At 36.2% G+C, this 13415-nt stretch overlaps 1 protein-coding gene across 4 annotated transcripts in view; it reads left to right on the top strand.

Moving 5' to 3' along the window:
- LOC140467148 (protein phosphatase 1 regulatory subunit 12A-like) overlaps positions 1–7705 on the top strand; it is a 271396-nt gene extending 263691 nt beyond the window's left edge. For all 4 annotated transcript variants that reach the window (XM_072563240.1, XM_072563241.1, XM_072563243.1 and 1 more), the window contains one exon: positions 622–7705. In XM_072563240.1, coding sequence (XP_072419341.1) covers positions 622–708 — 87 coding nt within the window. In that variant the 3' untranslated portion in view covers positions 709–7705. The remainder of the gene's footprint in view (positions 1–621) is intronic.
- Positions 7706–13415: the final 5710 nt, after the last annotated feature.

Here is a 13415-nt window from a genome sequence, read left to right as displayed (position 1 = left end):
TCTTCGGAGGGTCGGTGTGGACTGGTTTGCCTGAAGGGCCTGTTTCCACACTGTAGGAAATCTAATCTAACCAACTCAGTCATGAGACCTTGTTTCTGTGAATTCGTTTCTCTCTTGTTATAGTCTTCCACAATAGAAATGCAGTAAGATGTTTTGCAAATATGCACAGTTGTTTCCAAGAATAATGGTAAAAGTTTCAGTGATGTATAATTTAAAATATGCTTCCAGAAACTTAAATCAGTTTTGTAATGTCACTCAATTTAGTTAATTGTGTTTCTTTTGAAGAGAAATTCTATACTATCAGGAAAATTCTCTTCTGATCCAGTTAGTGTTTCAGTTTTCTGTTCATTTCATGGCTTAAAATGTGTGTTACTTTACTTCATGGAGTCATAGAATCCCTGTGGTGTGGAAGCAGGCCGTTCAGCCTATCGAGTCCACACTGACCCTCCAGAGCTGCCAATTGAGTTCCAAACAGTTAAAATCCCAGAAGTGCTTAGAGCTTATTTACCTGCTTTGAGATAGTTGATGAGTGTTCTGCTATTTGTAGGAGGTTGAGGTTGAATAAAAGAAAACTTGAATTCAAATTTTGAGAATATTCTTAACTATACGTTTTTCTTGCAGGTTTTAACAGAGCTGAAATCAGACAACCAAAGGCTGAAAGACGAGAATGGCGCACTAATCCGAGTAATTAGTAAACTGTCAAAATGAAGGCAGTCTCTCTGAGCAGGAGGCAAAGAAAGCCAGATCAGCTGAAAGAGTCTGCTTGCTCTGTGAAAGAACCATCACAGTAAAGAAGCAGTTTCCTCAGAAGTGGGGGAAGCTTCTGTTTATATCTTACCTGTTTGTGGCTTTCTCCCTGCATATGTTATCTATAAATGTTCATCAAACTATGATCTTATTCACCAACTATAAGGTCATTATTCACGCGTTCGAACAGCCTTGTTTACAAGAAATGTTAGGGTGAAAGTTCTGAATTCCTTTTTAAAGTTCCAGGTATCTGTTTGTTAAGGGGATGTTTGTAGCTTCTTGAGATCAAGCTGCAATTTGAAGTCTTTCAAGAATGGCTTTAAGAAATGCCTTCCACTATGACATCAGCTCAATCATATTAATGGTGCACTTCACTTTAGCTGTGTGTTGGAAAGGATCTTTGATTATGCAGTATTCGCTTCTTTGCACAGTAATTAAAATCACTGCAGAACCATGGCTTATTTCTTTTTTTAAAATTAAAAACCATCAGCTAGACTGTATGGTACAGTAAGTATTAATTAAAGTGCAATATGCTGTTTTATTATTTTAATGTGATACTCATGAGATTCACTGCCTTTATTTCACTTTACTTCTGCCTTCATTATTAACAGTGAATTTTGATTTTGCTTTGCAATTTTTGTAACTTGGTTTATTGACCAAGCTCTAATATAGTCCAAAAACTTGGGTTGTGTCTCTGTAGCTGTGTGATTTTTATTTCTCTCTGTCAGCAGTCGCCACCTGCAATTTGCATCTAAGCGCCAAGTTCAAAACAAAAAGCTGGTTCATATTAGAGTTATGTATCAAGGCTGGTTCAAACATGTATTTTAATATACAGCTGCTAGTTTTGCATTTTGCTCTTGAGACAACCTTTTTTTTTGCTTCACCTATTTCAAACAAAGCTTTGGGTAATGCTTGTTTTTTTTTCATTTGATCTTGACTTCATACACCAATAAGGGGCATTACAACTTTAACGTAGACTCAAAAATGTCTTTTCTATCTTGATGTTTTCAATGCATGATGAATAGTATACTGTATCCTTATACACCAGTACTACAGGAATTTAAAACAAAATAGTACTTTTCTGCAGTGAGCACTCCCTATAAATACAAGAAAGTTCAGGGAAGGGATCCATCCAAAGACACATTGTATAGACCTTAATCTAATGGAATTCACAGACAAATGTAGTAATTTGCATCGTGTATTCCATAGTTAAAATATCTCTATAGACAATTATAATATGGTACTGAAATCGAAGTGTGTATATTTATATAGTGTGTATGTATATATAATATATTTATATATAAATGTGTGTGTGAGTGTACATATATTTTCACTGATACAGAAAAGGCCATCGGTTTTGCGTTTTTGTTTACCTTAGTCAAGCCTGCAGCTTACTGAAAGTGCATTGGCTGTTTTTTAGTTATAACAATCCTGTGCAAAATCGGGCTTGCAGTAGTGTTGCTACTGGATAAAATACAAAGGAACTGATTATTAAGTCCTTTATACAATATGAAGATTATGTACATATGAAATCTCCACAGGAGAGTTCAGACTGCTGGGAATTTACATTATGCAACGGTTGGTGGCCTTTTTAAAAATTATGAATATGCTATTAGATATAATTTAGTGTTATAAATTGAACATTTCCATGTTGGGAAATGTACATGTGGGAAATGTACACATTATTTAAAGCTTGTAAACACATCCATATTTTCGGTTATGTAGACCACTGAGTTCAGGTTTGAAATGGCGTTGTACTGCTATTGTATGTAAATCAAAAGGACTAAACAAATTGTCATCTTTGCAAATGCTTTTACTAAATGTGAGTCTTTACTGCTCTGAATTCGATGTATGAACTTCTTGTGGTGCTTTTGGTTCCAATGTTTGAAAAGCTCTACTTTAGATGGGATGCAATTTCTTCTGTGTTATGAAGGAGTTTTGTGCAGATGCGAGTTCATGACTCTTTCAGATTGCCATTTAAATTTATAATTGTCTAAAGAAAAATAACTCTTGGGCTTCAAGAACGTACTAAGACTTGAATTGGCCCAGTTAAATGTACTTGAGAATTAATTGTACCACCAAATGTATTAGCAGTGAATTTACCTTCTGGTAACGTATTTTCAGGTCAAGGTTAATGCAGTTTGTAAAATGGTAAATTTAACAAAAAAAAATTTAAGTAATAGAAAATATTTTTATCCTTTACAAATGACAATGTGCAATTCACAATTTGACTTTCTATTACAAGTAATATGACTGAATTAGAATGAAGTTAAATACACATACTCAGACTAGTTGTAGGGGTGTGATGCATTGCAGCATGAGCTGGAGAATGAGTCTGCTGGGGCAGACTGGTTGATAATGGATGGCTTGTAATATGGCTGACTGACTAAAAGGTTCAGATTCAATTAATCATATTGAGAGGGATAAGACTAAACTTAAATGATACCAAGGCCCTTTTAGCTGTGAGGTTAGAGTATTTGTGGAGGAAATGGGGGTATAAAATGTTTCCTTTAAGTGTTATTTTCTCATAGTTTCTTGGCAGTTGTTAGTACACTGCAACCTATTCCAGGGTTACTGCTAATGACACATAGCTGGACTGCTGGGATATCTGAAAACAACTCGAGTAACTCAGTGATTTCTGTCCGTCTATCACTTATTCAATTTTCATATAGTTTCTTCAAAAGCTGTGCTTAAAGAATCTGTAAAGATGATTCTGTAAATGTTTAACTAAAAATAATGATGTTTGAGTAAAAGGCAGTGTATTTAGTTAATAAAAAAATACACCAGTTTTGCCTCTTGTGAACCATTTTTTAAATAATTTCAAAGGATGTGTATGTCACTGACTAAGCCAGCATTTATGGCCCCTCTGTAATTGCCCTTGAGAAGGTGGAGATGGCCTGACTTCTTAAATCACTGCAGTCCATGTGATGTATGTATACTCATTATGCTGGCTGGGGAAGGTGTTCTAGATTTTGAACCACTATCAATGAAATAACAGTGATATAGCTGGTGTGAATTTGAAGGGAACTTGGAACTGGGGATATTCCCATATTCTGGCTGTGCTTGTCCTTTTAGGTGGTAGAAGTCATGGTTTGGAAAGTACTGTACAATGGAGTCTTCAAGAGTTGTTAAAGTGCATCTTGTGAATGGTACACATTTCTGCTACTGCGTTGGTACTGTAAGAGAATAAATGTAGCTGTTGGATAGAGTGACACTGTTTCATCATGGATGGTGTTGAACTTTTTGATTGGCATTGGAGATAAGACAGGTGGACCAGGCTCACTCTGACTTGTGCGTTTTAGATTATAGAAAGGCATCAGAGAATTGGATGATGAGTTGCTCAGCAGAGTTTCTAGCCTCTTTGCTGCTGTTGTTGCCATGGTATTTCTATTGCAGGTACAGTTCAGTTTCTGGTCAATGGTCGACCCTAAGGTAATAGGAAATTCGGTGATGTTAATGTCAAGTGCCACTGTTTGGCTCCTCTCTTGTTGGAAATAGTCATTGCCTGGCACTGTGTGGTTCAAATGTTAGTTGCCACTACCAGCCCAAATCTGGATGTTGTCACAGTCTTGCTACATACATATACTGCTTCAATATCTGAGAAGTTATAAATAACTCTGAATATTGTGCAGTTATCAGCAAACACCCCATCTTTGACTTTATGTAGATAAAGTCCTTGAAGCAGCTGAAGATGGCTGGACCAAAGACAGTACTCTGAGGAACTCCTGCAGTGATGTCCTTGGACTGAGGTGTTCAACCTCCAACACCACAACCACCTTTTGTTATGTCAGAAATGACTCTAACCAGTACAGAATTTTCCCCTGATTCCTATTGACTTCAGCTTTGCAAAGGCTCCTTGATGCTGGATTTGCCCAAATTCTGCCTTGAATGTTGAATTGTAACCCTTTCTTCCCTTCTTGTATTCAACTCTTTTGTCCATCTTTGGATCAAGGTTGTAATGAGTTCAGGAGCTGAGTGAGCCCAGTGTAACCCAAGCTGAGCATCAAGTGAACTGGTTACCTTTGGGTGAATGCCACTTGCATTCACTGTCAATATCCATAACTTTAATCGGTAGGGTGATAATTGGTTGGCTTGGATTTGTTCTGCTTTTTGTGGACAGGACATATGTGGACAATCCTCCACATTGCTGGGTGTACGCTAGTGTTGTAACAGTACCGGATCAGCTTGGCAAGGTACATAGCTAATTTTGGACCACATGGTTTCAATAATGTTGCCAGAATGTGTTCCGAGCTGATAGCCTTTGCAGAATACGCTCCCTCCAGTCATTTCTTCATATTCTGACTTAAGGAAAAATTCAAATGTGATGTGTTGCACTCACTCTTTAAAACAAGTTCGTTTGCATATTTATATTAATGTGTGTATTAAAATATATATATTAACTGTCTCAAGGGGCTAAGTTAAGGCACAAATAAAAACAAGGTTTGATCTCTGGCAACTGACAGCATAAATGATATGTAAATAAATGTCTGAGAGCTGATATTGTGGACGACTGGCTTGATGCCCAGATATACATATATATGCAGGCAGAATATAGTTTCAAATTGTAATTTCCACATTTCATGATTCCAAGACATTGGGGTTTGGATCTGCAGGATCCTAAATAACATAAATGTTGGTTTAGTTTCCAGTAGATTGTCTTATTGAGAGTACTAATAAATGAAGCTATGAATGCATTTAGGATATGAAAGCCTCATTCTAAGACCATGTCAAAAATGTCACCACTATAAATAGCAACATTGCATTTTGGTAAGTACAGTTGTTAAGATTTCTAATATCTGTCATGGGATGCCTGCAATTATTGTTCATCCCTAACTGCCCTTGAAAATGTGCTAACGAGCTGCCTGTTTGAGTGGTTTGCTTGGCCACTTCAGATGATCATTTACGATTCAATGGCATTGCTGTAAACCTGGAATAGCTAATAAGGCAATCATTATAAGCAGGTTTTCCTCCCTAAAAGACATTAGTGAACCAGTTGGGTTTTTAGTGCCAGTCTGATATGATCAGCAATGATAATCATTCAACTAATTTTTTAAAATTACAAATATTTTTAACTGTTCTTCAGTTCCCCAGCTGCCATGATGAACTTTGCACTCCTGTCTAGTGACCCAACTTCTTATACACCTACATGAGCTCCATGCCAGTTGACCCATTACTGGCATAAAGCTAATACAAATTTTGTTCAGGAATGGATGTAATTGTAAGGTATAATTTAATCATGCAATCCCAAAACATGCAATCCCAAAACATGCAATCCCAAAACATGCAATCCCAAAACATGCAATCCCAAAACATGCAATCCCAAAACATGCAATCCCAAAACATGCAATCCCAAAACATGCAATCCCAAAACATACTCACTGAATTCCTATTGGCATCATTTCTAGGCCCATTACCAGATAAAGAAGTGAACTTTTTGTGTCTCTCAGCTGGCCTATGGCAACTGCTGACATTAATAGCCCTGTCTAATCCATTGATAATATATCTTAAGTCGAAGACTATCTGTCATACAAAGAATTTGAAATACGTTGATTCCTAAATTGAATTTTGCTAATAAACCTATTGCTGGAATGGATAACTTGTCATTCTATTGTTTCTTGGCAAGAATCATTGCATGCTAAGAAGCGTAGTCTTTGTTTAAAGAAATCTTGATGGTTTTTGCCTTTATCATCAATGATGGTAATGCTGAAGTGGCTACTGTCAAAAAACATAATTCTCATTAATTTGTCAAAGATCTGGGTTTATCCCTTGAAAGCATCAAATCATTAGGATATTAAGAAGACTGCAGAGAAATTTGTGGTTTGTGTTAACGCTATATTTGTTGAAATTGACTCAAATGAGCTTATGCTATAACCCGGAATTAGTAAGCACTGCCAATATCTATATTTCAGTTTCAAGAGAAAGGATGTAATATTTAAATGTTATTCTCAGTAAATACTTTAAGTGCCCACAAAGCATTTATACACAGAGGACATAATTTCCCTCCCCACACCATATCTTTCAACAATAAATACTGAACTAATTTTCCACCAAACTGATTAATCTTTGATCACTTAATGATTTGCTTGATATTGGGTTTTCAAGTGGAGAATTAAAGGAGAAAAGGAATGCTGGAAGTTGAAAATAGAAAATACATTACTGAAAATACATTAGCAATCAACATCTAAAAGTGTAAAACTGTTTAAAAGTTTTTCTTTATCAGAAATCTGATAGATGTTTGATTTTGACCTGAATTAAAAAGTGCTGGGGGCTTGCATTGCACCAGTTGCATGACCGAATGGAAATCTTTCATCATACAATCCAGATTGTTAGGTGAAAGAATTTACTCTGATCTTTTGTGCTGTCAAAATCAGCATTCTGATATGATGAAGCAAATTCATAATAAATGTTAATTACACATTTGTATAAATTAGTGTAAAATGTCTAGTTTATCATTACTTGCAAATTTAGAATGTTCTTTTAAACTATTGACCAACACTTGTTTATGTCCATTTTGCAAACAAGTTAATTGTTTTTCTTTTGTTGGCATTTTAACATTCTTTCAATAGATGTGATGAAAACACTTGGAGCTCATCTTTGGACATTGGTGCACTGCAGGCTGTTAAGTGTGGTTGACGTCTGTATGTTTTAAAGAAATAATTGTGTGGAGTTAACTTTGGCTGTTCAGACTTTATGAAGTTTATTTATTGATCTGTGCATTGAGATCTCATCTGCCTACAGAGTTGTTCACGTCTTGTATCTGCATGAAACTGGCTTCAATAATATGTCAAAAATGTATTTTGTTGAATATAAATAAATGAATTTTAAATATTTGTGTGCACCTTGATTTTTATATAGTTTGTATGTTATTTAGAATATTGTTATTTAGAATAAGGCACTTTATCTTACTGAGGTCAGTGTTTGAACCTGATGCAAAAATAAACTTCAAAGGTCTTGAAAAGCTTATCGTGGGATTTTTCCTTCAAATTAAGTGCTGCTTATCCATTAAGGAATATGAGTCATCATATTTTTGAGGGTTTGAATATGTTATACTAATTTGCTCAACAATCTATATGTGCATTGCTACTGAGATTTTCTTTATCTTCTCTGTTGAAGACACAGGCATATGTTGACAGTTGAAGCACTGGTGATAACAGCCCTCTGGTATCTCATTAAAGTAGCAAGTTTCAGCCCTAGTTTTGACTATTGAGAGACCAAGGTGTTGATGGTTTTATGAACCTGTTACAGTCTGCTAATTTTGCACAAACTAGGGATCAAACCTAGCAGTTATTTGGTTTGCATGACTCCAGCTTTACCAATCTATATGTCGTAGACATTATTGATTGTCCAGACATTTGTTTCACACCTCAGATTATTGACTCTAAGTGAACTGCAGATTTGGTCACTTACCCAACTTAAACTCTCAGTAGGATTGATCTGACAAAATAGTAACTTTGTCAGTATCAATTAGATTTCTTAACCCAGTTCAATATTTTTTAAAACTACAACTAAATGTTAAATACTAACAATTTTGTGAATTAGAAAATTGTCAAAGTGGGCCTGGTTGGGACACACTTCAGGGCACCACTCTTGACACACTTCAATGGCTTGCTGAATGGCCTGCTTCCACAATAAGGAATTCTGTCATTCTTATTTCTGAACTGATACTTTGATTCAAGAAATTAGCTTTCAAATTGTCACTTTTAATCCATCTAGTCACTATTCTAAGCCATTTACGGGAAAGTGAAATTCCTAATAGTGGGCCAGCTTTCTTAGTGATTGGTGATCTCACACAGGTTCCCACTCCAGTCTCTTTTTTCTGAAAGAAGTGAACTCTGCATTTCTGAATGGAGATTCCATTCAGGTCTCCCTCGAAAATGCTTAGCCATACTTCTGAAGCATAGAGTGTTGAAGGAAGGCAAATCACGCTCCCTTTTCACAGCATTTAGCTCCGGGGAGAGGTATATGTAAGGGATAGAGCCATAGAGATGTACAGCATGGAAACAGACCCTTCAGTCCAACCAGCTATCCCAACCCAATCTAGTCCCACTTGCCAGCACCTGGCTCATATCTCTGCAAACCCTTCCTATTCATATACCCATCCAGATGTCTTTTAAATGTTGCAATTGTACCAGCCTCCACCAATTCCTCTGGCAGCTCATTCCATTCACGTACCACCCTCTGCGTGAAAATGTTGCCCCTTAGGTCTCTTTTATATCTTTCCCCTCTCACCCTAAACCTATGCCCTCTAGTTCTGCACTCCCCCACCCCAGAGAAAAGACTGTCTATTTATCCTATCCATGCCTCTCATGATTTCATAAGGTCACCGTCAGCCTCTGACGCTCCAGGATGTAGAAGGTAATAGAGTCATTTGAACTCAAGAGTCACACGGTGTATTTAATAATTTAACTTTTCATGAATAACTCTATAATTTAATTTCTTTGGAACTGTCTGAAGTATCCAGTTTTTGTGGAGACCTTTGTAGGGTTCGAAGCGTAGCAGAATTGCCCAGTGGAAAATTCAATTTTCTTTTCAGTTCCTTTGGAGTGTGCTATCATGGGAATTCTGTAAGGTCCCTATGCATTATTTCTTTGTACATTGGCAAAATGGCTAGCCTGCGAAAAGCCTGCCCCATTATCTTTATTTGTTTCCTTAGGAAGTGACACCCTATTTTTTGGAGTTTTGTGCAGAAAAACTGGTGAAAGTCCCAGGATTAACATTGCTTCATTGTATGATTCTTTTTAGAGTTTTTTAAAAACTTCTCTGATGACCTCAAAACGACAGTCATGTTGCATAAGAATTTGTCCTTGTCCACTTGAACATAGTTTAACATGTATTCATAAATCCTTACAAACAATATTTAGAATAAAGAATGTAAAAGAAATTTGCAAAGGAAAGCCTCTACCAAAATTGGAATGGAATGCGAACTACATGCAAGTTAAACTAATTTTGACCTCCGTAATATATGGCATGTTTTGACTAATTCTAGGAATTGACGTTCAGTTGAGGCATTCTGAGCTTGGTGCGGCAGTTCAAAATAGCTATAGTGTGGGAATATCGGGTCTGGATTGATGGTACCTTTGTATTTGTTTCTTTGCCCTTGATGGCATGCAGTTTGTTAGACTGCGAGTTGATCTAGCTGCTGTTTTATCTCTGACCTATTTTTGTTTAATTACTGCAGTTTAAGGAAAACTTCTTGAAACAAAAAATGAAGCCAGATTATTATTCTTAAGATAATTGAAGCAAAGCTAAATGCACAGCAAGAAGGAGAGATCAGACAGTAAAGTTTTGTATTCCATCAAAGAGCTGGCACAGACACAACAGGCTGAATTTGTCACTATTACAGCACTAAGATTTTCTCTTCCTGTTTTTAAAAAAACATAATTGTATAATTCATCAAAAGATTTGGAGTGCAATTTAGGTTGGAGCATTGATTTGTTCGGATAAGCGATTTTACAATATGAAACTTTTGCCTCAAAAGACTTGTCTTTAAATGTATCAACATAACACAATGTTTGTATTGGTTCGCATTATCAACTTAGATGTTTCGGAGCAAAATATTCTTTTCTAGCATTCCATGCTGCATATTAGTCTTTTTAAAAAAGGTTTTACTTTTATATGATAGGCTAGTTGCTAGCTCAGTGTTTTCAAAGCCATAAATCAGTGGAAGTGAGAACTTGATGTGTCTAATTGATTATTTTGTGGGGTGGGGGGGCGGGGGGAGCTGAGTTCTACTTTCAATACTGTAGGGTTATAAAATATTCTAAAAGAACAAAGCCTACTATAAACTTTTTTTTGTCAACTCATCTTGGGTAAATATGGGTACCATTCATTTAAGAAAACTGGAGTATTAAAGCAGACAAATGTGCAATATTGACTGTTTGATTATCTCTGCAATTGAAATGTATTTGCAACAAGACACTGGGGTTAGTTGGTAGTAATTGTGTTTTTCACAGCCATTCATGAACAATAAATTACTGCAAGGAGTGCTTATGTAGATAAATGTACCAGTTATTTTCTACATTTCAGGTTGCTGCTTACACAAACTTAATTGCAAATTGAGCTTTATTGTAATATTGGTTGTTGGTGTGGTGTTCACTGGGATACAGGGAAATATTTGCTCCATTGAAAAGACCATTTCAGTAGTTGAAGCTGGTGTGCATGGTCTCTGCTTCATTTCCGTGAAAAAGACTGAGGTTTCAGGAGTTGACAACTAGTCAGCTACTTGTGTGGGACTAACACAGATTACTGTTAATTTATACAAAGTACGCAGCCTGCCTTTATCCCTTGTATCTCTTGCTTCCAAGAGAAAGACAATTTTCCAGACTTCTGGAAACTGGAAAGATACTCTGGTTTCCTGCATATTCTTACATTATGGGGAAAACTTCTGTGCAACAAGTTATACTCTTGTATCTTGATGTAACCATGCATTTATTTCCTTGGTTATTTATAAATGAATGTTTTGATCTAAAATCTTATGCCAGCTGTACTTCCCAACTACCTTCAAGTTTTATTTTCACTTCATGAATTGCATTATTTCATAAACAGATTAAACTTTTAAGAACACATCATCTTAGTCAACCTCCAAGCATTTCCATCAGAATGTAATATCCAGCTCGTGTTACAATGGCTGACTATATCCTGCTATCACAACATCTCTCTGTCAAACCCAAACAATATTGCTGTAGGTTCATTCTTTCCAGAGTGGTAAGCATTATTTGAAGTTCAGGTCAATTCTTGTAATCTGATTTTAGTGACTGATAAAGAGCCCATAGACCAACCTTACAAATCCCACTTTGGAGCTGTAAGCACACCCAAATTTCCTAATAAAACAAAATTGGGGAGCATGAGAGAAATACAACCGATTACCAAACAACAGGAAGAAGCATATTACAGAATCATTGTGATAAGATAGAAAAATATGTAATTCGTTCTCTTGGTAAAAGAAAATAAGGAAGCCAAATCTTTCATGCCCATCTCTATTTTAAAAGAAAACTCAGGAAGATGTTGTAACATAGCTATTGTGTTACTTGACTGAAAGGGGGTCCACAAATCCTCCCAGGATTCGTAAGAGTTTTTAATCTCATGTTCTGGTTTTCTGTGGCTTAGTCTAGCCCAGCTTCTTATGAAATTGTCTAAATTGTAACATCTAGTACCTTTGAGTTCTGAAGAAAGGTCACACAGGACCTGAAACACCTTTTCACAGTGGGTTGAAATGTCTTATAGGTTGAGCAAAATCTCTCAGCTTTGATGGTCTGTACCTCTGTTTAAAAATCTCATCAAAAGCTTAAGTTTCAGTACAATGAATGCATCATCAACCTTCAGACTCCCTCAGAAGAAAGGGTTGGATGGAGGTGTTGAGTTGATAAAGTCTTTTGGGGGAGGGATGCAGTGATCAACACCTTCTACAGCTGCCTCTCCCAGGCCCTCATGGAAAGTTAAACTATCCACAATGTTAATAGTTGCAACAGATGTGCGATAGATTTCATTTGTGGGCAGATAGCAGTAAATGGAATCAAAAACTCACCGGAAAGCTGCATTTTTAATAACTTAATATATATTATTATTTTTTCAGAACAGGAAAAGTTAGCTTGGAAATTACATTAGTATTGCTGGTCATGTTAACTCTAAGGTTATAATGCTAAGAACAAAATTCCCTTAAGGCAGATGTCTCTGAGTCTAGTCCTGATAGATGTGTTCACTAAGTTTTAGATTTGATTTGATTTTAGACATTAGCCTCAATAATTGAAGTTTATTCTGTCATTTGAGATGTAAATATTTCAGTGTAGGCAATGGATGTATGCTATTGTCTTTGCTGACCTGTGAGTGAGAATTAAGAGAACTGACATGAATGATTGTCCATTCCTGAATTTGTGATGAGACTGAACAAAATGATTCATGCAGAGAGTTTCACTCAGAGTGAAGACTTGAATTAATTTAGGGAGAAATTATTTTCTTTGACAACTGAGTCACTGAACTGTAATAGCTGATGCTCTGGAGGCATCATTAAAGTTATTTTAGTACATGAAGCTAGTAGCTCTGTAGGATTGTGGTGGGGTAGAACCTATTCATTGTTGTAGCAAACATTACAATGGTCCAGACTGCTGCCAACTCCAGATTTTCCCAGATTAAGCGCATCTGCGTTTCCTGTCTCGGAATTCGTTCCATTCCAGTTCCTACAGTTGACTCACCTTGACCCATCAATTTATTGTTGAAATTCCCATGAGAATTCACCCATTGTTTATCAAAACACTGAAGGATCCTCTGCTTTTGAAAACGTCAGATCAGTGCAGAAATGTTTAAATTCAATCTTCTACTGACTTGCTTTCCAACAAGAAAACGTCCGGGATGACCGTACATCAGTGATTCTATGTCAAGGATATATACAAGTATTCATTCATTCCTGGATATTTAACAATGATCATTGTTTATAGTACTTTTAAACATAGGATATCCAAAGTAACTACACAGGAAAATTGAGACAAAATTTCACACCAAGTTACATGGAAGCAAATTAGGATAAATAATTAGAAGCTTGGTCAAACTGGATCTTGAGGAATGTCTTAAATTGTTGATTGGTAGTATAAATTTAACATTGCCACAATGTGAAAACATTTTGACTTTTGTTTAGTAATGCCTTCAAGGAGAACAAATAGGAGAGGATTTGTCAG

The sequence above is a fragment of the Chiloscyllium punctatum genome, chromosome 45 (genome assembly GCF_047496795.1).
Source record: "Chiloscyllium punctatum isolate Juve2018m chromosome 45, sChiPun1.3, whole genome shotgun sequence".
In the NCBI taxonomy this organism is placed as follows: Eukaryota; Metazoa; Chordata; class Chondrichthyes; order Orectolobiformes; family Hemiscylliidae; genus Chiloscyllium; species Chiloscyllium punctatum.
The sequence above is the reverse complement of the archived record's forward strand: the minus strand, read 5'-3'. Positions and strand labels throughout refer to the sequence as shown.